Source organism: Brachyhypopomus gauderio, chromosome 10, assembly GCF_052324685.1.
Source record: "Brachyhypopomus gauderio isolate BG-103 chromosome 10, BGAUD_0.2, whole genome shotgun sequence".
Lineage (NCBI taxonomy): Eukaryota > Metazoa > Chordata > Actinopteri > Gymnotiformes > Hypopomidae > Brachyhypopomus > Brachyhypopomus gauderio.
The window spans coordinates 18094891-18118351 of record NC_135220.1 but is presented as its reverse complement, the minus strand read 5'-3'; the positions used below and the strand labels follow the sequence as shown (position 1 = coordinate 18118351).

Sequence of the window (23461 nt, the reverse complement as noted above, 5' to 3'; positions counted from 1 at the left end):
TTATTCTATTCTTTTTCATCAAGTTCTGATCCCAGTACCCTAAAGGCTAAAGCACATGTAATGGTGCTATTAGGATAAGATGGTTTAGAAGGGGATGAATGGAAAACTAACAACACAGAATGAACGATGCGTCTCAGTGATGCAAATAAGATTTAAGGACGAGGTCCATTATGAAAGTTCTAACTTGGTTCTTGGTTCTCCTGGCAGAGGCTCACATGTGGTTGCTTACAGGGGAGACCTGTGGCACCCCAGTCGAAAGGTGTTTGATCAGTCACATCACAGCACGGGGACCGGCAGGATCCCTTCTGTCACAGCACCCAAACAGCTGGGCGTAATTAAATCGCTTCAGGCTTCAGGATTAGTGCAGGCCTATAGCAGAGTTAATCTTCCCTCTACACATCACACTGTGCTCCATCAGAATTAGACGGCTATTATCTGACAACGGCACACTGACATGGAAGCGCATCCTGTTGAGGCACTATAAAGAGAGTTAATTAAAATGAAATCAGCCCACTAGAAATAACATTTAAGAAAGCAAGAAAAATATTAATGTTTTTCTCTGAAATAGCTTAATGTTCCTTAAGTTGAAAATACAGCAATCTACCACTACTGTGAGCATGACGGCAGTAGTGACTAATATGACTGAAGTTCTGGAATCAGCTTCCACTGGCCATATTGTTACAGTAATAAGGACCCAAATGGCGAAAGTTGCTCCGATTTCAGCATTCTCCTCGCAAGTTTAATAAACATTCCTCCTAATCAGAATTCTACCTTCATTTGATTACAGTCTGGAGGCAGTGCATGGAGGAAAAAATAATAATTTTACATTCAATATACGATATGGCCTCAGCATGCCCTTAACGATGAGAAAAATACAGGAAACGTGTGGGGAAAGAATCATCAAAGAAGAAAAGCCTTGAGATGTGGCCAGCAAAGGAAGCAGGAGGAAGAAAGCAGGGTGGAGGAACAGCTTCACTTCTAATGGCGTCTCTGCAACAGCGGGGGGCTCTTCAACGTAACAAGGCTGCAGAACACAGGAGCGGAGAGGTAGATGGGTGAAGAGGTTCAGGGGAGGAGGGGTGGAGGATGGGGGGGTTGTGTGTGGAAGGAAGGGGGCGGGTGGAGGATGGGGGGGTTGTGTGTGGAAGGAAGGGGGCGGGTGGAGGATGGGGGGGTTGTGTGTGGAAGGAAGGGGGTGGGTGGAGGATGGGGGGTTGTGTGTGGAAGGAAGGGGGCGGGTGGAGGAGGGGGGGGTTGTGTGTAGAAGGAAGGGGGTGGGTGGAGGATGGGGGGTTGTGTGTGGAAGGAAGGGGGCGGGTGGAGGAGGGGGGGGTTGTGTGTAGAAGGAAGGGGGTGGGTGGAGGAGGGGGGTTGTGTGTGGAAGGAAGGGGGCGGGTGGAGGATGGGGGGTTGTGTGTGGAAGGAAGGGGGTGGGTGGAGGATGGGGGGTTGTGTGTGGAAGGAAGGGGGCGGGTGGAGGAGGGGGGTTGTGTGTGGAAGGAAGGGGGCGGGTGGAGGATGGGGGGTTGTGTGTAGAAGGAAGGGGGCGGGTGGAGGATGGGGGGTTGTGTGTGGAAGGAAGGGGGCGGGTGGAGGATGGGGGGGGTTGTGTGTGGAAGGAAGGGGGTGGGTGGAGGAGGGGGGGTTGTGTGTGGAAGGAAGGGGGTGGGTGGAGGATGGGGGGTTGTGTGTAGAAGGAAGGGGGCGGGTGGAGGAGGGGGGGGTTGTGTGTGGAAGGAAGGGGGTGGGTGGAGGAGGGGGGGTTGTGTGTGGAAGGAAGGGGGCGGGTGGAGGATGGGGGGGGTTGTGTGTGGAAGGAAGGGGGCGGGTGGAGGATGGGGGGGGTTGTGTGTGGAAGGAAGGGGGCGGGTGGAGGAGGGGGGTTGTGTGTGGAAGGAAGGGGGCGGGTGGAGGAGGGGGGTTGTGTGTGGAAGGAAGGGGGCGGGTGGAGGGGGGGGGGGTTGTGTGTAGAAGGAAGGGGGCGGGTGGAGGAGGGGGGTTGTGTGTAGAAGGAAGGGGGCGGGTGGAGGATGGGGGGGGTTGTGTGTGGAAGGAAGGGGGCGGGTGGAGGATGGGGGGGTTGTGTGTGGAAGGAAGGGGGCGGGTGGAGGAGGGGGGGTTGTGTGTGGAAGGAAGGGGGCGGGTGGAGGGGGGGGTTGTGTGTAGAAGGAAGGGGGCGGGTGGAGGAGGGGGGTTGTGTGTGGAAGGAAGGGGGCGGGTGGAGGGGGGGGGTTGTGTGTAGAAGGAAGGGGGCGGGTGGAGGAGGGGGGTTGTGTGTGAAGGAAGGGGGCGGGTGGAGGATGGGGGGGTTGTGTGTAGAAGGAAGGGGGCGGGTGGAGGAGGGGGGTTGTGTGTGGAAGGAAGGGGGCGGGTGGAGGAGGGGGGTTGTGTGTAGAAGGAAGGGGGCGGGTGGAGGAGGGGGGTTGTGTGTAGAAGGAAGGGGGCGGGTGGAGGATGGGGGGTTGTGTGTGGAAGGAAGGGGGTGGGTGGAGGAGGGGGGTTGTGTGTGAAGGAAGGGGGCGGGTGGAGGAGGGGGGTTGTGTGTAGAAGGAAGGGGGCGGGTGGAGGAGGGGGGGGTTGTGTGTGGAAGGAAGGGGGCGGGTGGAGGAGGGGGGTTGTGTGTGGAAGGAAGGGGGCGGGTGGAGGAGGGGGGGGTTGTGTGTGGAAGGAAGGGGGCGGGTGGAGGAGGGGGGGGTTGTGTGTGGAAGGAAGGGGGCGGGTGGAGGAGGGGGGGGTTGTGTGTGGAAGGAAGGGGGCGGGTGGAGGAGGGGGGTTGTGTGTGGAAGGAAGGGGGCGGGTGGAGGAGGGGGGGGTTGTGTGTGGAAGGAAGGGGGCGGGGGATTAAAAATAAACAGTATTCTTAACTGAGATGTGACAAGTAGAGGGTTGCCGGGAGCAACACATTACACTTCCTGTTTTATATTAAGCTTTGAAATGATCCCCTGATGAACATTTCTCTTTGACTGCTAGAGAAAGTGAATAGTTCATTTACATAATGATTTGATTGATTACATACATCATGACAATGGGCAAATGAGTCTTCAGCTCTCTAAAGATAGAAAGTTCATTTTCATATTAGTATGACCACTAATAAAGTTCCTTTACCTTTATACCAGTTTTCTTACTTCTTACATCTTTGAGTCTCTACTCTCCTTTCATCCTATATTTGTGCTTTGGTTTTCATGTGTAGCCCTTCTGTCTGCATTTAATAATAATAATCATCATCATCATCTTTATTTATATATGCCTCTCTTCACCAAGAGTCATGGCCTGGTGGTAGGGAACTGGTCTTGTGACCGGAGGGTCGTGGGATCGATCCCCAGACCTGAGGCCATGACCGAGGCGCCCCTGAGCAAGCCCCTTAACCCTCAATTGCTCACTTGTATAAAAAAAAAAAAAAGAGATAAAAATGTAAGTCGCTCTGGATAAGGGCGTCTGCCAAATGCAATAAATGTAAATGTAAATGAGTCCAAAATCTGGGCTTTACATAATTAAAATAATGACAATTTGCAGTCATAAAAAATAAGACAAAAATAAATAACACATCAAAGACTAATAGTATAAGATCGTTGATTATACAATTAGGACAACAATACAATTTGCATACAGAACATTTCCACAGAGAATATAAATATATAAAATATAAGAAGCAAACAAATAATAAAACTTGTAAATTATGGTAATAAATGTCACGGTGAGGCGGCCCCCTACCGGCCGCCTCCGTCCACAGCGGCTGTGTTGTTGTTGTTTTGTGACGTCGTGTACGCCCCTCAGGTGGGCGGAGCCCGTGATCCGTTCCCACCTGATGGTCGTTTGTCTGTCTATATATGTCTTGTCTTTGTACCAGTTGACCGCTGGTCATTATATCCTTAATTTGGATCTATTGCATGGGTTTTAGGTTTGCACACTTTATATTAAACCACCCTTTTTCCCTGAGACTTGGCGTGATCGCTTCCTTTTTGTTGCTCACACCTGCCCGTCACAATAAAAACAATTAGCAAAACAATCTATATGAAATATGTTAGTTTCAGTTACATAGAACCAGTGGACTATGAATAAGACAAACTGAGCAAATATGTTAGTTTTGATTTTAAAACAAAGGGCAATGTGAGAAAATTATCAGAGCCTGAGGCGAGACTGACCCTCTGGATTAACAGGCGAGACTGACCCTCGGGATTAACAGGCGAGACTGACCCTCGGGATTAACAGGCAAGTATGCATTTGTTTTAGCATGTTGTTTATGTGCTAATAAAATGCAGACACCGCATTGTTCTGCCGAGATCCTTAGCTGTCATTTTTGGTTTCACTGAAGATGAAAGATGATGAAGTCATGATGAAATAATGGGCAGGTTAGCTATTATTATTATTATCTTATTAATAATACTAATTATTATTATTACAATTATTATTATATTGATATTATTTAATAGTCAATGAAAGAACTGACAGAATCTGTTGCTAGCAGTACCTCAGAAAGCACTTTATTCAGTACTGATTCTGTGTTATGCTCCCCGAACCCTAACATATAATTATAACTGCTACTTTAACAGAAGCAGAGATGGTCAGCATCGACCTGCTCTAAAATCTTTGAAAAAATAAACAGCATTGTGTGTATCAATTGTGGCTTAATGACACCAAGATTAAAGTGGAATTGGGAGATGACCGAAGTGTTAAAGACCTTCACAATGGAGTCTTCAGTTGCTGGTAGTGGATCTAAAAACAGCTTAGATGGTATTGAGTCAAGTGAAAACATCATGGAGTGTAACTCATGCTGTGTGATGAGGCCAAATGTATCGAACTGTTCATGAATCTCAGCACTGTACAGTAAAACAATGTGTAGTACTTTAAGATTGCTGTATTTGATCTCTAATGCCATATATTTTCTAAAACATTGTGTGAGTTTGAACCTCTCCCTTTTCACACAATGACTCATACACATATTCATAAACCATGTATGTACTAAACACCTCAGTGATGGAAATGTGAACCTCACAGGGGCTCTAGTTCATGGCAAAAATTGATAAGAAGGTACACACACAACACACAACACATACACACAACACATACACACAAAGTCATTCTGTCTATATACAGATATTAGAGAATGAAGCTTTCATCTCAGTCCCTGAGACTTACAAAAACATCTCAAACAGTGGATAAAAACCACCGCAAGAACGCCTGAGCAATAGCAACTCATGCTGAGAGCCCAGACTCAACTGAGTGATAAAGATTTGCAGTTCTGAAATTCTGTCCTGGGTTTTGTCCTCTGAAGTCTGCTTACTGTAGACTAGCACAGTACTGTCATTTAGGCTCATATCATCAACTCTGAATCTGTTCAGTGTTAAACAAAAACCACTTACAAACAAACGAGGAAAAAAACAAATACAAAATGCGTCTCCTGCTATGGCCCCGCCCACCGACCGGGGCGTTCAGCATCATGAGTGAATGAGCAAGGAGGACGAGAGTAGAAACAGGACACGCCCATCACGCACTCACCCACGAATGAGGTCTCGCCGAGGTAGCCTCGTCGTCGGAGCCACACCTCCAGCAGTCCGGCCTGCTCATCCACCACGTACCGGGGGCTCTGCAGGGAGATCCAGGCCCAGTCCACCTGCACGCTCAGTCCCTCCAGCCTGCTGCCTCCTGGAAGGTCACAACAGCCCACACACACTTCACGCTCACTGTATAACCTCCCTTATCATTTCCCATGGCATTTCCCAACATGGCATTAGACAAAAGAAAAATCATTAGGATTAAGTCCTATTAGTGTAAAACTAGGACTAATGTATATGTAGTGGCTGATTAGCAGGGGTAAACGTTCAAATGGTCAAATTGGTAAGTTCCTGTGAATGACGTGACTGGGTGAGGTGGTCACAGTAGGTGTGTGGCTGCATTCTGAGGCTGATCCCAGGTCGCCATGACTTTAGTGAAGTACCAAGGCACAGATAGGCCATCCCAGAATTCAAAGGTTGGAACCAAAAACAAGCTGGACCTTCTTAAAGCAAATACAACTTCAGCAATGGTGTTTCAATTAAGACCCTCAAAGCCACAGCTGTTTGCACACATACATTTCCCCAAAAGAGAAGACTGATAGCATGCATGCACGCACACGCACACACACACACACACACACACACACAGATTCATGTCATGTCTGAAAAATCCATATGTGTGTGAAGATAAGCTCCCCGTCTGGTTCTTATGCATGCTGGGCCGCTCAGTATTTCAGCCGTTTGGGATTTCAGTCACAAGGATTCAGGTTAGCATTAAATTTAGTGCCTAATCATCCACCACCATACTTCCCCTGCACCGCTTTGTCAGACCTGTGTGCAGACTCGCCGTGCGCACTCGCCGGCCTTGCCTAGCACGCTGCTTCAGGGCTCACGGCTGACATCAAACATCCCCACATCTCCAAGAACATCTCCAAGAACATCTCCAACACCATGGTACTTTCTCCCTGTGTATGTGACTCGGTATAAAGGTATGCTGGCTGCAAGAAATGTGACAGGGCTTACTGAATGTCTTGGCGAAAATAGGAACAAACTCAAAATAAGCGGGACATAAAAGGCTGACATATTTGTTACCAGCAAGGACATTGCTTTGTTGGTAAAGCCTTTAATTGTGTATTAAAATTACATTAAAAAGAAAGAATTTCATAAAAATGAATACATTTTCATTAAGCATTTGCTATTTTATTCATTAGTTCTGGGGACAAAGTGTACTGTCATATAGAAATTAACCTCTGTCAACTCACACCACTCCTTCTTCTAAATTTTTCATCTTTTTCATCAATTTATACTCCACGTCAAAAGATTCTGGGCATAAATACCACGATGAAAATGGAGAACAACAGCAGAATCATCGGCCTGTACACTTCAGATCAGACTGAATCATCAGCCTGTACACTTCAGATCAGACTGAATCATCGGCCTGTACACTTCAGATCAGACTGAATCATCGGCCTGTACACTTCAGATCAGACTGAATCATCGGCCTGTACACTTCAGATCAGACTGAATCATCGGCCTGTACACTTCAGATCAGACTGAATCATCGGCCTGTACACTTCAGATCAGACTGAATCATCGGCCTGTACACTTCAGATCAGACTGAATCATCGGCCTGTACACTTCAGATCAGACTGAAGCGCTGAATGCTTCAAAGGAGACCAAAAACCAGACCAAAAACACATGACCACACGGAAACGGCGGCCACACACGACCACTCAGTGCCCTGTGCAGCTCGGACTTCCCAACACGCTGCCTACACTAAGGACACGAGCCGCCCTGCTGATCACACACGAGTAGCTTTATTCTGCAGGGTGATCCTCTCACTTTACCACTAAACGTCTTTCCACTTGCCACTGACGACAAGACTATCGTGAATCCGCTAGTCAAATCTGGGAATCGTGGAACCGGTCAAGGGATCTCTGGAGATTAAACTGGCTGGTTGGAATCAACAAATGTGATTTTCCCAGGGATGAAAAAGTGTGTGTGCTGCACAGCTGCCTCTAGCTATTTAATTACCTTAGATGAAGATTTGACTCACGGCGGCCAGGAACATCACCCCTCCTGAGATTAAACACTAGAGGAAAACCTGCCTACCTTACCACATCCTCCCACTCACATCAGATGTGTTGGGTATGCATTACGCATCAAAACAAAATCAGCGGACATACTCGAAGGCGCTGATTAATCCTGGGATCATTTGACAAGTGTCTTCATCTGGCCTGCTGCACAGGGAGGAGCTGTGGTTCTGCTCAAAATAGCAAACAAATTCAGAAAATCTGACTTAGTTTAACTAATATATATATATATATTTTTTTTTTAGTTTAACACATGCTTTTAATTCTGTCCTTTGAAGCATTATTAAGCATTTTCTGAACTTCGCTTTAATAAAAGTATTATATAAATAAAGTTTACTATACTACATTTTATTATTCCTACATCCATCTCTGTACTGGGAGAAGTGTCAAGATGTTGTATTCATAGCTTCAGAGGTGATATGTGAGTCTGGAGAAAGGCAGCAGAACCCAAGGACCCATTAGAAGTGGATGGACAAGGAGCCGGAAGCTCACAACATTCCCCTAGACGTGATGAGGTTCGGGGGCTCCAACAGCCAATGAGGCCATCAGGATGTCACAGTCAGGGAGGAAACAGTGAGAGCAGATACACTGTTCCTCTGACTCCAGGAAATAGAGAGACTCTAGGAAACTCTAGTAAAAAAGACTCTAGCCTAGACTCTGACTGTAGGAAAAAAGAGAGAGCAGAAACATTGTTTCTCTGACTCTCTGCTGCGGTCAACCACAAAAAAGAGAGCAGCCCATAAACATACATTTGGCTGTCAACTGTGATTAGCAGTAGACTCTGTAATGTAGGCTAATGTATATTTATCAATAGCTTTGTCAAGCTATTGAAAAGCTACAAGAATTTTTAAAAAAAGGTTAACTATTTTTCAACTCATTGCTTGTGAAAATGACTGTCTACAATAAGCTGCAATCATATACAGCTCGAATTTCTCAGTGCTAAATCCAACAGTAGGGTTATACATATTTATAAATGATGGGAAAAAAACAATTTAATACATTTTTCATTAAGAGATTTAAAAACATACACACAACCACCCAAAACACACATTTACCCACCCATTACCCACAATGCACAGGGAAAATAAGAAATCGAATCAAATTTCTCTGTTCCACAGAGGAGCAGCCTTAATGATAGAGTAAGTGGATACCCTCCGACAGACTGTCAGATGAGTGAATCTCAGGGGGACCTTAAACATCTCAATGCTGATTTGCAAGTATGTCAGAGACTATTATTGTCTGTTGTGACAAATGGATGGAATCTTCACTTCTGCTTAGAACAGCATGTGGCCTTATTTGTGCAATCAAAAAGAAATAATTTCTTACTGTCTGTCACTGCCAAACGAATACGGACTGAGAGAGACAGGTTGGGAGAGAGACACGGTTACCTCTCAACATCATCCCTGGACAGTCATGAGTTAGTCCACCCCCAAGTAACACAGCTACAACAACAACCTGCCCAGCTGCCAGATCAATCCCATAACCAATCTGTCCTCAGTTTCAAATCACTGGTCTTCTGGACCAAGGCCCAGCTTTTCAGACGGTCTGCTACTGGGAGGGAGGAAACCCCTGAGGTTTGTGACAATGCAGCTATCAAGCTGATAAACTAATTATTGCTCGCATTTTTTAAACAACAAACATACTATTACTACTGACATAAACAGCACTAACTGTCACCCATGGCAATTTGGGTGCAGGATCCAAATCTTTAAAAGCATCAGAATAAAGGAGAAAGCTTTAAATCAACAGACCAGCAGAACAGAAATGCAGCCCCTGGGGATAATAAGGAATTGTATGTAGATAAGATATATGCAAAGACACTGGATAAAACAATGAGTATGTGCTATTTGGATATCACATCCAGATGCAATTTTCAAAACTAAACCAAAATTCTATGTTCAGTAGTTACTCACCAATGGCTAAACTCAAACAACTTGAACCATAAATTTACATGGATCTATGAATGTTCAGATTCCTTAAACTCTTGAGATTTGTCCTGATTCCTATGGGTATGGGTATATTTGTCAAATATCTCAGGCTAAGATCAGGTCGCCCACCCAATCCAGCAAACATAAAGCATTTCAGGAAAATATGAAAGACAAAAAAATGGTAATATGCGCATTAGAATAATCTTAAATTCTACATGCCTCAGTCAGCATCAGTAAAACACAGTCCGTTCCAGTGCACCTACAACCAAAAGTGCCGTTTCATTTCCTAGCAGGTTCAAAGATAAAACAGAGTAAAGCAGCAGACATGTGGCTATTGCATAAAATGTCTCCAGAGCTTCAAGGGGCTAAAGGAAGCACTCAGCTGGAGACTGAGCTAGTGTTCCTGTCAGCTGGTGACTCACACAGCTGAGCGAGGGTGATCCAGCACGCACCCCCTCACCTCAGGCATGGCCAGCATCCTCCATACGGCCCTGAGCCCCACACTAGTCCCTATATCGGCCTATACAGTCCAGGAGTGATTCAAGATCCTTGTCTCCATGTGGAAGGTCGTCAACCGGCGAGGTTACGGCTGGCGCACGAAAAGCAACTTGTGAAAATCTGATGGATCCTGTCCGTCACGCTCCTGTGATACGCCGCTCGGTCTGACTTCATTTCTCAAGCAGCGCCGCACCGAGGGCTTTGTGAATCCAGATCGCCGGGGGTCACCCTCGGGCTAAAAGGTCGGGATTCTTTTCAAGCGCATGCCGTCCCCCTTTGAATACAGAAGGACATGTTCTGGCTGTCGGAGACGATGGCGGTGACAAACCTACGTTGGCTGAGGTGGGGGTTGACAAAAAATGAAACAGAGCCCCTCAATCCTGCAGTGCAGAGTAAAAACTCAGCCCATGAGCCACTGAGTCAGTCTGCTCTCATGGTGCCTCATCTAGTGAAGCGCTTTAATGCTTCTTATAAGTGTACTGCTTTTCAAAACTTTAATTCCAATTCATTATGCTGCCACTGATATCAGGTAAATTAATAATTTGCATGCTTTCTAAACAAAGATGCATATGCATATTTACGTTTTCATATTGTTAGTTAAATATAATTCTTATAAGTTTGTTTACACACCGGCTCGGCATAATCAAGAAGCCATATGTGTGTTGTTCTTTTTGATATACAGGAGGATATAAACAAGCGCATCCTTATAGAGAAACACGTCATGAATGACCACAACTTATTTACCCTTCAGGCCAGGGAAAGCTGCATTTGTTTGAACCTGTAAGAGACGACCAGGGGGCTTTCTGCTCAAAGCGTCTATCTGTTCCTGCAAAAATAGTTAGGGGGCATAGGTGTGTGACGGAATGTAGAAGACATAGCCTGAAGCTAGAGGAGATAAAGTCCTGACAGGGAGAAAGAAAGAAGCGTCTAGGCCAAAATGTGAATGACAAGATATTGGCCGCAGACAGATATGGAAAATGACATCGGGCCATATACAGCCATGGGCGGCTGTGTGTGACGGCACAGGGCTTGCGTATGTTGCAGTATACACACAGAGAGGTGGGAGATGCAGGATTCCACTTGAATACAATAAAATACAACCCACTGCTGCTTTCTGCGCTTGACTGGCTGTAAAATTGGCTTGCGAGTCAACAAAGAGTTTCCGAGCACCGCAGAACCTGATTTGTCCAGAAGCTGCGAGATCTCTGTAAAGCTGTCTAATTAGCTCTGTTCCTCCGCATGGGCAAAGGTGGCTCAGTGTTTGTAATCTCTGAGCAGCAGCCAGTCGGACCCGCAGATTAGAGTACAAAGTTTCTCGCAAAAGAATCGGCATCGGCTTTGGTGGACCGAGGCAGTCGCCAAGAAGTCGCGAAGAAATAAACCCCAGTGGTGTTGGATGGCACAGCGGAGGTATGCTAACCCACACCGACACATGGCGAAAGTTAAAGCCTCTTTATTTCTCTCCCAGCATGCCTGTCTGGATGGAGAAAGGAACAATAGGACTGACATATTTCCCTGCAGGCTGGGATGAGTGACAAGCAGACGGAGAACTCTCAACAGGAATCGCAGTGAGGGTACAGGGGGGGTGTGGGAGGAGTGGTGACGTGAAGCCACGTGGAACTAAACTACCTCACACATGGTGCTAAAATCCTGCACAAGGCTAGAGACTCCAGATGTAAATGTGTTAGAGGGAATGTAGTCATTTTGTCCAACTGCTAACTATGGCAATTCTCCCATCAGAGCCATGTGAAAAATGGCTAAGCATCACTGTGAGAGAATAGGACAGAAATGGCTTCCTTTAACAGAAAAATACAGAGTTTGAACCGTCTGTTTTCATAGGCCGAAGGCTTATGTTTGCCCATCTACCCGTGCTGAGAAGCCTCTAATAAGAGTCCTCTAATTCTCAGTCTAATTGTCAGTCTGGACAGGATTGAAGCCCATTTACCCACCCCCAAGCTGCAATTATTTACCATCTTGCCTCCGGTCTTAAATATCAAACACTCTTTTGTATTGAAGGGCTAGTGTCAGCTCCGCAGCTCGACTTTCTGTAGCTCTGACAGAGACTATACTGGGACCATACTGATTCCCATACTGGGAGACTGGTGGGCCGAAGCCCCCCCACTACAAGACCTCATTGGGTTTCTCTTTGCTCCCTCTTGGAAAGAAAGCAAAGAATTCAATTCCTCCAAAATTATTAATTAATAAATATTATTTTATTTTAATAAGTTTATGCAAGTACTTGTATAACAAATGTCATGATTTCTCAGTCATAATCTTCCACTATTTATGCCACAAGTGAATGGAATAGAAATGTGTATCTTTCACACATTTCACATGAAATAGATTTTTAGAATTGACCTTATTCATGATTTCAAAAATCATTAATGAAACATACATGTAAAGATCATTCAAACTTCACATCACCAGTTTTACAAGATTGTGGCAGGTGTTAATTTTTCAAAAATTGCATCTTTTTTCAGGCATAAGCATTGCAAATATGTAAAAGTCTTACCATGGCCTTCCACTGAGAACTGGATGGTGTCACTGGTGGCATTATCCTTATCGTTAAGAACATAGCAGATCTTCAGGTCATTGATGTCAGCTGAGAAGACAGAAAATATGCCTGTAAATATCATGTTGGTGTTTGATGAAGACCCATCAATGTAGTCTACAAAGTAAGTATGCCAGCAGTCTCAGAAATACTCAATGACTTGAACATCTGTGATGAGCTCAGTCTGCTGTCATTTTGCATCAGAGGAGTCTTGGCTGTCATCATGCGTGCCTCACGTTGCCACAGCGTCAGGGAATTTTTCCATTGATTTCCTCACAGTAAAATGAGGAAGTAATTTTCATACAGCAAAACGAGGCTGATGCCAAGAAAGCTGTCCCAGCAGCACCAGGACAGGTGATGCGGGATTTCTAATGATACACAGAGCTGAAAACTTTAAAGACCGTATTCCAGCACCTATCACGTTGGCATCTCACTGTGAAATTATAAGTGAAAGAAAGACTGGAAATGACATCGTCATCACACCCACTCCCCCTCCACTCCACGGGCCATACATTATTGACACCGCAGGAAGAAGCTTCATAAAATTGTAAATCTATGATTCCCTATGCACACAGACAGCTTCTCTTTATACCACAAGTAACACGTCCACTCTCGTTTCGCTAGAGTGGCCTCTCGTCGTCAAATATTTATCGGAAGTCGCCCAGGACGTGACAGTGTCCCGTCGGGCAGAGGCTCTGTAAATAAAAAGGCGCACTGTCCCTCCTGCTCCGCTGCCTCCTCTGATTAGCCTGTTTGCCGAGGCTCTCTAGTTTCCAGCGAATACGGAGCGCGCTCCCTCTCGCGCGTGCGCGAGTATGTTTACGTTTCATTTGAGAAGGTAAAGCCGATGGAAGTCAGGACATATGCGTCGACGCAGATGCGACATCATTTTAAACTTCGAATGTAATTATGTTTACATTGATATTTTAACATTTTCTCTGTCGGCAAGTGATTAACATAAAGCGAAAAAAGTTGCCATACACGTTATCATCATGTCTTTTAACTCTATGTAGGACTCTCCATGTTTCTAATACAATCTGATTTTTGTTTTTCTTTTGTAACTACGTTTAACCTTATTTCTAAGGCACCATTAATGTGGTCCGTTGGGAAATTAAAGTGATGAATGTCACTGCTTTTCTGTGAGTTTTTTCATTGACATGACGACATGATGATCTTCAGTAATGCCTTAATGTCTGCTCATTAAAGTATAATTAAACAATAACATAAACTAAAGTAATAAATGATAAAAGTGCCAAACTAGTTAATTGAGGGTAACGGATTTTTAAACATTTTTCTAATCAGTGAATGCAGCATTAAACACTTTCTTGTTCACCGATAAAGTCCAAATTAAAGTAAAAGATTAGGTCTCTTTTGAAGTTAGCGTCTGGCAGAGAGGCGTTCAAGGCAACGTGTGCTTAATGAATCATGAATTGCAACAAGGCGTACGTGAAGGCTCAAGATTCCTGACCAAGTATTTAGGCTAAAGACACATCTACTGGTGTGGTACTTAGGCTAAAGGCTAGACACGTCTATTGGTATGGTACTTAGGCTAAAGGCTAGACACATCTATTGGTGTGGTATTTCAATAGTTACACATCATAACTATTAGATTGGGATTTCAGCAAAGGCTAAAGTGATTTTTTGTTTATTAAAGAATTTGCCTTTAAAGATTTAAAGCATAAGTGTACAAGTTGTCCAAGATCATAAGTGTATTTCTACCCTTATGTCTGATATGAAAAGCATCTGTTGATATCGAAAATAAAATCAATTCTATAATGAATACCTAATGTAAATGACTGCTATATTTATTGACTGTTCTGTGTGTGTGTGTGTGTGTTCTGTTCCGTGTTTTCTGTTCTCTTTGTGTTCTGTTCTCAGTGTGTTCTGTTCCGTGTGTGTTTCTATGTCACTCTTCATTGCCATTTGCCATAAATAACCATTTAACAATGAGAGAAAATTCTGAAGTATTTTTAAGAATATGAAGGATATAAAACACGGTAATGGACACAGCCATTGCATTACTTGCATCACAGACACACAAGCATCTGCCTTATTACAATATAACATCCTAATCATATAAATCTTAAAGCTGAAAAATGATGAGCAATATTTAAAACATTATATACAATTTTTTCTACTCATCTAATTCTTTCAACATATTATTTCTTCACAACACATAATATCCACACATGACACAAACCATTTCATAGCATTAAACTCCAATGTATTTAACTATAGGTAGGATAATAATATAGTGTAAATGTCACTTTACCTTGAGTGAAGGTATTGATGGCATCATTTCCCTTCGCAAGGTCGATTAGGTAGCCATGCTCTGGTTGCGTGGTGACGTAAAAAAACAGGGAGCCTGGGCCACTGTCCCTATCTTCTGCTTTTAGTACTTCATTGGTGATATGGTGACCCAGGTGACCAGAGGGCAAGGTTTTCAAAGTGGTAATGCCTTTGTTTACCACTATTTGTGGTACACCATTATCTACAGGCATGATAGATATTTGCATTCTTTGAGGTCTGTGAGCTTCTAACACCGTGTCAGGGAAGACAAAGAAATCTGTGTGTGTTCCATCAGTAACAGTAAAAGAGAAGCTGTCTTGTGTCGATTCTGTGCCATCATGTTTGTAACTGATCAGGTTTTCATTCAGGTCCTGTTTTGTGAAGGTAGTAATTGGATGGCTGTCATTGAAAAGCAGTTTACCATGGACAGGCAACTGGGTGACAGTGAACTTCAAAAGGTGTTCAGCTGTGTCCTGATCTTCTATGGCCAACTCAAATGGTGTGATGAGTTTGGTGTGGCCTTCTGTCACCAGGAGCTTATGTACTGTAAGTACGGGCTTTTTGTTGTCAACATCAACTATCGACACGAGGAAGGTGCGAAACACAGGGTTGTAGCCATCCGTGACCTCAAACTCAAAGCTGTCCATCTTGATTTCATCATCTGACGTGTGGATGTAGAAGATCTTACTTCCAGCCAGCTGAAGTTGAGTGAAGGACACAATGGGCATTCCTGGTGTGTCAGTGTTCTCCAGATGCCCTCGCAAAGGTGCTCTGGTGATGGAGAAGACTAAGTTTTCATGGGGGTTGTTGAAGTCACTGGTACTGAGTAGGTCAGTTGTAAGTGTCACCTTGCCACCTTCTTTCAAAGACACCCCTTTGCTAATAACGTCGGGGAACACCATGTCAATGCTGTTAACAGTGATGTAAAAAAATCTATCAATTAGTGAATTTGTGCCATCTGTTACATCAAACTTTAATAGGTCATGGATACCTTCCTGCCCATTGTGAATGTAGAGTATATGACCCTGGTCTACTTCAGTCTGTGTGAAGTTCATTCCAACTGTGATGTTCTCAAATGAAAGTTGTGTTTTCCTCTGCAGAATGCCCTGGCCTGGACCATTCCTAACTATAAATGTAAGTGTGTCATCATCTGAATCTAAATCAGTGGCCTTCAGAATTTTACTGTTTAGCTCTTTTGTCTGACCAACTACAATATCCAAACCATCATTAATTGCCAATCTTGGAGTCTCATCATCTACTGCAATAATTATGATCCCAACCGTACCTTCCACACTATGTTTGCCATCCATCAGCATTACACTTAGTTTGTCTTCTGTGGTCTCAGAATCATCATGCTGATAAATAATACTAGACGTTTTCTTGATTTGCTCCAGAGTGAAGTTAGTGACTGGGACGGACCCAGTGGTCAACTGGTTGAGGATCAAGCCATGTTTGGGTGGTTCTGAAATGATGAAAGTCAATTCTTCATCAGGAATATCAGCATCGGTTCCATTCAGGATAGGGGTGTCGAGGAGAACATTCATGCCCTCCATCACCAAAATTTTATTTGTAAATATCTCTGGCATCTCATCATTGGTGGGGATAATTATAATGGGAAAGATTTGCCTCTCTGAGAAATTTACACCATCTGAGCACCTAAATGTGAATCTGTCCTCTGCTGGTTCAACTCCTTTATGTATGCTTTGAACATAAAGGATATGACCATCATTTACATCTCTAATAGTAAAAGCACTGACAGCTGTTCCCGACCTGGACTTCTCAGAACCTGGCGCTGGGGAGATATTTTCTACATAACCTGATGTTGGCTGGACAATGATAGTACACAAAATGTTTTCAGGGAGTGTGTCTCCATCTTCAACCATTATTTGATGACTTCCAATTGTATTTTTGTCACCCTCAAGGACTGTAAATTTTGGAACAACGTTGACTACTGGGGTCTGGCTATCTACTGGTAGAATATTGACATGAACACGAATTCCACTTACTTTATTTCCCCCTACTGTCCAGTCATCAGACATGTCATTGAGGGTCAGGTTGAAATAATCCTGCTTGGGGGAAAGACCAATCTCACCACTGGTATGGGTGTACACCACCAAACCACTGATTATGTCAGCGTGGGTGAACCTGTTAGAAAGCATTCCATTCACCAGAATCTCTCCAAATGCAGGGGCATCTTCAACCATGAAGGTCAAGCTGAGGTCATCTGTGTCTTCATCTTTCCCCTGGATTACACGGGTGGTGATCTCAATTGCACCATTTTCTAGCACATCCAGATGTGAACCAATGGTACCATGTGGGAAAGTTAGAGTTGGCATCTCATCATCGATGGCTTTCACTACTATTCTCACTGTAATTGGTACCACATGGACACCATCACTGACATCCAGCTTAAAGAAGTCACTGGTTGTCTCATCTCCATTCTGAACATAAGATATTCTTCCCTTAGAGATATCTGCTAAGGTGAAAGCATTTCCTTTGACCATATCAGCAAAGTTAAGCTGAATTTGACCATGCTGTGGCGTCTGCCTCAAAGTAAAAGAAATGTGTTTACTATCTGTATCGAGGTCAGTAGTATCAAGCTGTGCATTTGTGATTATGTGTGTTCCCTGTTCGAAGACTAAAAAACCAGTGTTAGTTATCTGTGGTGGTTTATTATTGACAGGATGTAGAAATATGGTGAAGGTTTCTTCGACACCATTTCCTGCAGTGTCTTCAACTGTGAAATGGAACTGCACCACATGTGGTGTGATGCCCAGCACAGTGTCTGGTGGTCTGTAGGAAATCTTATGATGGTCCACTTGGGCCTGAGTGAACTCTCTTACCTCAGTGTTTGGGTGTCCTGTTAAAACTACTGATCCAAATTTAACTGGATGATTTTCATCTGTGTCAGTCGGTGGCTGGGTTATGATATACTTCAGGTCTCTGGCCACAGAATCCAGATCAGTATAACAAAGAACATTTTTTCTAAAATGAGTCAACTGATACTCGTGGACTGTCATCTGCAAAGTCGTGCCGGGACAAAGTACAGGTGGGATATCATCAATAGGAAGAACCCTAATAAAGAACATGTTCTCATCTGATTGGTTTGGAGGGTCAGCATCATCCTGGGCTTTAAAGATAAACTGATCAGATTCCATCTTGATGATGTGAGGCCCTGTGTGTCTGTAGAACAGCTTTCCTTCTGTGATGTCCATCTGCAGCCATTCTGTCACGGCCTTCTCATACACACCGTCTTCAACATTGAATTTCCATGAGGAAGGGTCTTCGGGAGCCTCCGACTGCCTTAGTAGCACTTCACCAATAGTGGAGAACGGAGGTTCAATGGTGAACTTAATAAGAGAATCTTCTGAGTCAATATCAGCAGCACTAAGCATTATGGGGGAAACAGGCAAAGTTTGGTTTTTAAATATCACGAGTCCTGTGTTGGCATTAATAATGGGGGCCTCATCATCAGTGGGCACAACTGTAATAGGGAACAAAAACTCGACTTCATTCTGGCCGTCTGTCATTCTGAAAACGATGTTGTCACTGTAAGTATCGCTACCATCATGCTGGTAGACAACGATGCCAGTCTGAAGTTCGGCTGGACTGAAATGTCTTTTGCTGGTACCAAGAACAGTGAGCATGCCATGACGAAGACCATCCACCACAGCCACCCTCACGCTGTCCAGGTTGTCTTCGTCACTGATTTCTAGATTGTTCTGAGTGAACAGAGGTCTGGACTGACCCTCATATAGGAGCTGTCCTGTGTTTTTAGTCACCACTGGAGCAAGGGTTTTCCTTGGCTTTACAAAAATCATGAAAGCAAAAGGATCAGAGTTGCCGCCATCTGTATCCAACACTTCAATCTCAATTTGAAATATCCTTTCTGTATCCGAGTCCAAGGACGGAGGTTTATACGCTATCTTCAGGTCCTTTAGGTCTCGCTGATAAAAAGTTGTTAATGGTAAATTTCTATCATCTGTACTCACAATGTAACCTTCCTCATATGAAAGAGGGGACGTGATATTGAAAATGAGGTCGTCAGGATGAGATTCAGTGTCCTCAGCAGATAACATGTCAGGAGTCAAAGCTGTCATAACAAACTGAGCAACTTCAACCATCATCGTTGCCACAAAGCTAGGTTTGGGAGGAGTGTTCCCTAATCCTTCTTTTATGCGGACCATGATATGAAAGAATTCTTGCTTCAGTACAATATTTTCTTGATTTCGTAGCTCTACGGTCATTGGAATGTAGTCTCTGTCTGGCGACTTGTGAAGAGAAGTGTGCTTGTAGCGAATATTTGCTCTGAGAAATGCATCGCAGTCCATCGTATTCTCTAATTTTCTCTCATCAGTAACTTTACCGTATCTAGGTATTGCGCTACGAGCCGCCCACGACACGACTACACACTGCTCAGATGTTCTATCAAATGTAAATTCGAGTATCTTTCTGGTAATTGGATTACTAGTGCCGTGTAGTTTATCAACAGTTAGAGGCACATTTTTTGTAACAATCTCCAGCTGTGTGAAAAGGACTTCTACTTCCAGCATGAAGGGGATGATAATAGTCTCAGTTTGAGTATCGTACCTGAGTTGCAGTCTCACTCTGTCCCCAGCGGGGCTCCTGGAGCCAAAATGCGAGTATTTCACATCGTTGGGACCGAATTCACACGGGAACTTTTTGGGAGAAAGATGCCCCGGTCTTTGAAACAGCGGGTCGTTATCCAGCACTAATACTCTGCACCTATCGCCCGGCTGAACTTCAATCACCAAATCGTTGATCGGATCAATGAAAACGGATCTCCCAAAAGGAACACGTATCCCGTTGTTTGCCACAAGTATTGCGTCTTCCGACAGTTCTGGTCTGTACGCGTACGACAATCCGTCATTTCTAAGTCCGTGTGCAGAACTACTTGTCACTGAATGCAAGAGAACAAAAAATATGTAGAATTCCATCATTTTATCCCGCGGACAGGACCTGATGTTCACTCAAACGAAAATGTTGCGCGAGGACAAACGGTCCTGATCACTGAATCCAGTAGGAAATAAGCGCAGAAAGTTGTAATACCCCATACACAATCCTGCACGCGCAGGTGGCATTCTCATACCAGCGGCGCGCGCACTCAGATTTAACTTGGGTCCGTGTAAAGCAGGAGAGGGAAGCACACGCCCACCTGCCCCTTTCTATTGGATGAGACTGTCCGTTTAAATCAGAGACCGTATATATATATACGGTCTCTGGTTTAAATATATTTGCAATTAGTTATCTTTTAGAACACGCAGAAGATAATTTCACTTACCCAAACATACATTGCAATGGCATTTTTAAAAACTACAGTATGTTCCTAAATGATGTGAAAGTTTAAAGCTGTCCGGTTTTTTAACAGTATTCAAAACATGCGAATTTTAAAGACGATTTTTACTAAACCTATTGAGATGCATAACCCCGTATGCATGGATAAATAAACGAAGCCGTAAGACTTCATGCATAAATACAAAAAAAAAGAATCTGAACAAAACTAAACAGGATTTTTGGCCTAATAAAGTGGCGCTAGTTATCGTTATTGGTGTGTGTCCTTTAGCTCCACCTACTGGTACTGCGCTGAGAGTACGTCTTTATCATCTAAAACACCTCAGCTAGAAGTAAGCAAAAACGTGTCCTCAACGACTGGTATTCTTAACTAAGCGCTTTTAATTTCGACATAAGGGTGCACACCAGCTCTCTCTCTCTCTCTCCCTGTGTGGCCAGGTTCAAAAGTCTCGCCGTTCTTTGCTCTGTTATTTCAGGCCTTATTCTTCAGCTGTCGGATTTTTCGAAAGGTCATTCTCTTTGCCTCTCCCTCGTGAACGACCTCATTATTTAACGAGACGCCAGTACCAGAGTTTTGTTTCCTGTATCTGCTGGACTGTTCCACAGAACCTCAACTCTCTGAACTTAAAAGGCATTTGGAGAGTCAAAGGAAGAGAGCAGTCTGGGAACCACGCAGAGTCTATATATGATATATTGTGGTCTTCTCACGTGCAGTACTTTATTTCTTTATTGCTTCTTTATTGCGTTTTTGTATCGCCCCTATACCGCTGATTTATTTTAGCGTATATATTATTTACATGAGCTCTTAATGAAATGTTTTTTACTTCTCTGCACGGACGTAGTTTTGGGGGGGGACGGGGGGGACATGTCCCCCCCACTTTTTCAAAAGCCGGTTTTGGTCCCCCCCAGTTTTTACAGTTAAAACCAAATATTTAAGTAGCGACGAAGTCATGTCCCCCCCACTTTTTAACGGTTAAAAAAACAATATCCAAATAGCGACAAATCTAGCACTAGGATCATGCAGCTCCGAGCTCCCCCCCCCCCCCCCCGCTCAACAATTTTTGTTCACAGCGCTCAACAATTTTCATTCAACCCCCCCCCCCCCCCCCCGCTCAACAGTTCGCCACCCCAGATTGTGTCCCCCCCACTTATGAAATCAAAACTACGTCCATGCTTCTCTGTATACCTGTAACTCCCATGTGTCCAATTAGTATGTTTAAAATGTTACATACGAGTTCACCGAGACAAACGGTGAATCTACCTGGAAAACAAAACCGATTGGTTTCAATGGGCTGTGTCATCTGATTAAACGAACATAGAGCAATTAAATATTACTGTGTACCCAGGACACAGACATGTGTTTTGACAAAGTATATCAGTTCGAACAATTGAAGCAAGGCTTGGCTGTTTTGGTTTATTTGGAAAGGAAACTGGCAGAGCTTTAAATAGGACTTTGGGATAAGCAGCCCCAGCCAGCCGTGCTTGGGGGCGAGTCAGACTGGCAATAACAGATCTGGAGATCAAACAGCAGCTCGCTCAGGACACACAGGTTCATCCAGGCTTTTCCTGAATAGGTCAGCGAAGAGTAATTGGGTTTAGAGGGCAAATCAAAGTTAAAACGTAAAAAGAAGTTGACGTTAGTGCAGAATCGACGCTGAGATCGCTTGAAACAACCGCTAGACTGAATTACAGCAATAGAACTGAACCATGTCGTTTTTCCCCCTCAATCAGCAGACGCTTTGATGGCTTTATCGCTTTTCAGTGCACCACAGCACGATTGACCTGCGCAGTTAGAGTGATTCTGAGGCAGACTCCCTCAGGCAAGAGAAACTCTACATGTAAAAGCTCTTTGCTGCTGGACTCTTTCTCCATGTTGTGAACTTCACACCTAGTCCATGACTCTTTGTGGAACTCAGTTGTGCATTAGTTGTGCGTTGTGGGAGTATGGGGGCAGCATGCGTCCTGAAATAATATTAATGGTCTTTACAGGTGAATAATTATCCGCTTTTTCTGTGAAGCAGTCAATAAGGGAATCGGTCTTCGTGAAATTATTTGCACATGCAGGTCTTTCCGTTTAAGAGTTGATTTGCTTTAACCATAGAGAGTTTTCACTGTGAACTCCACAAAGTTGTGCGAGACATATTTTAGTGAAATGGAAAGATAACACATCCCACAATGACGATTCATCACCAGGGCCCGTTTACATCAATGGTGATCCTTCATTTTGCTAACCCAAGATTTTACCAGTGTGCACTTCCAGAGTGGGCAGCCCAGGTCTTTGCCATTTGTGCATATGTGGCTTTCATAATGTAACGTATAAAGCACGCAGAGAGAGATCCTGATGCGGAATCAGCTTGTTTTTATTAATGCAATGTCGTACAGCGAGCCACGCAGATAACGCGGCGGTGTTATGCTGGTATGGGGGTGCAGCGAAGTAGCGGTGGTCAGGCGAGGGCAGAGTCCGATAAGGTACCAGGGATCAGGCAGAAAACGTGGTCTGGGGAACGAACAGAGTTTGGTACACAGAGAGACAGTCAGGAATAAAGGCTTGGTACGCGACAACATGGAGGCAATACTTCGCAACCAGGAAGTGTAGTTCTGGTGCTTAAGTACGTATGGAATGTGGGCGTGGTGGTGAAACAGGTGAACTTGATTATGTCATCGGCTATTCCTGACACATAAATATACATGTAGCTGGTAGAGTTGTCAAAAAGTCGTGGTTTTTTTATGTGCAAGTGGAAATTGAGCCATGAAAGCGAAAACAAAAAATGGATTTTGGTTGTGCAAATCATGTAGCTGTTTCTTAAATCCCAAGTCATTACCAAAGAGCAATAGAACCACTATCATTCTTCTCATTAAATGTTAAAATAGATGAAAGACTTCACAGTAGAATATAGATATTAAGCTTGTGGATGACAGATGTCAGAGACATCCTGTTTCGCTGGAAATTGTGTGTACTGTTGTGTATAAATTGTAGTTTTTTAAACACTCTCTGCATCTGTTGTGAAATTAGTTTGGAGTTTCTCCCTGTATATGTAGAATGAACAGATACAGTACACTCACTGGCCACTTGATTAATTTCACATTGCTAGTACCGGGTTGGACCTCTTTTTGCCTTCAGAACTGCCTTAATTTTTTGTTTTATAGGTTCAACAAGGTACTGAAAACATTCCTCAGAGTCTGGTACATATTGACATGATAGCATCACGCAGTTGCTGCAGATTTGCCGGCTGCACATCCATGATGCGAAATCGTTCCACCACATCCCAAAATTGCTGTAGGCTATTGGATTGAGAT

The 23461-nt window shown here is 44.1% G+C and overlaps 1 protein-coding gene across 4 annotated transcripts in view; it reads right to left on the bottom strand.

The window, feature by feature from the left end:
• frem2a (FRAS1 related extracellular matrix 2a) overlaps positions 1–19945 on the bottom strand; it is a 61555-nt gene extending 41610 nt beyond the window's left edge. For all 4 annotated transcript variants that reach the window (XR_013133735.1, XM_077020132.1, XM_077020133.1 and 1 more), the window contains exons 1-3: positions 14835–19945; positions 12524–12613; positions 5497–5643 (exon numbers count right to left, since the gene is read on the bottom strand). Coding sequence is in view for 3 of the 4 variants with exons in the window: in XM_077020132.1 (XP_076876247.1) it covers positions 5497–5643; positions 12524–12613; positions 14835–19812 (5215 nt within the window). In the remaining variant the exon portion in view is untranslated. The remainder of the gene's footprint in view (positions 1–5496; positions 5644–12523; positions 12614–14834) is intronic.
• Positions 19946–23461: the final 3516 nt, after the last annotated feature.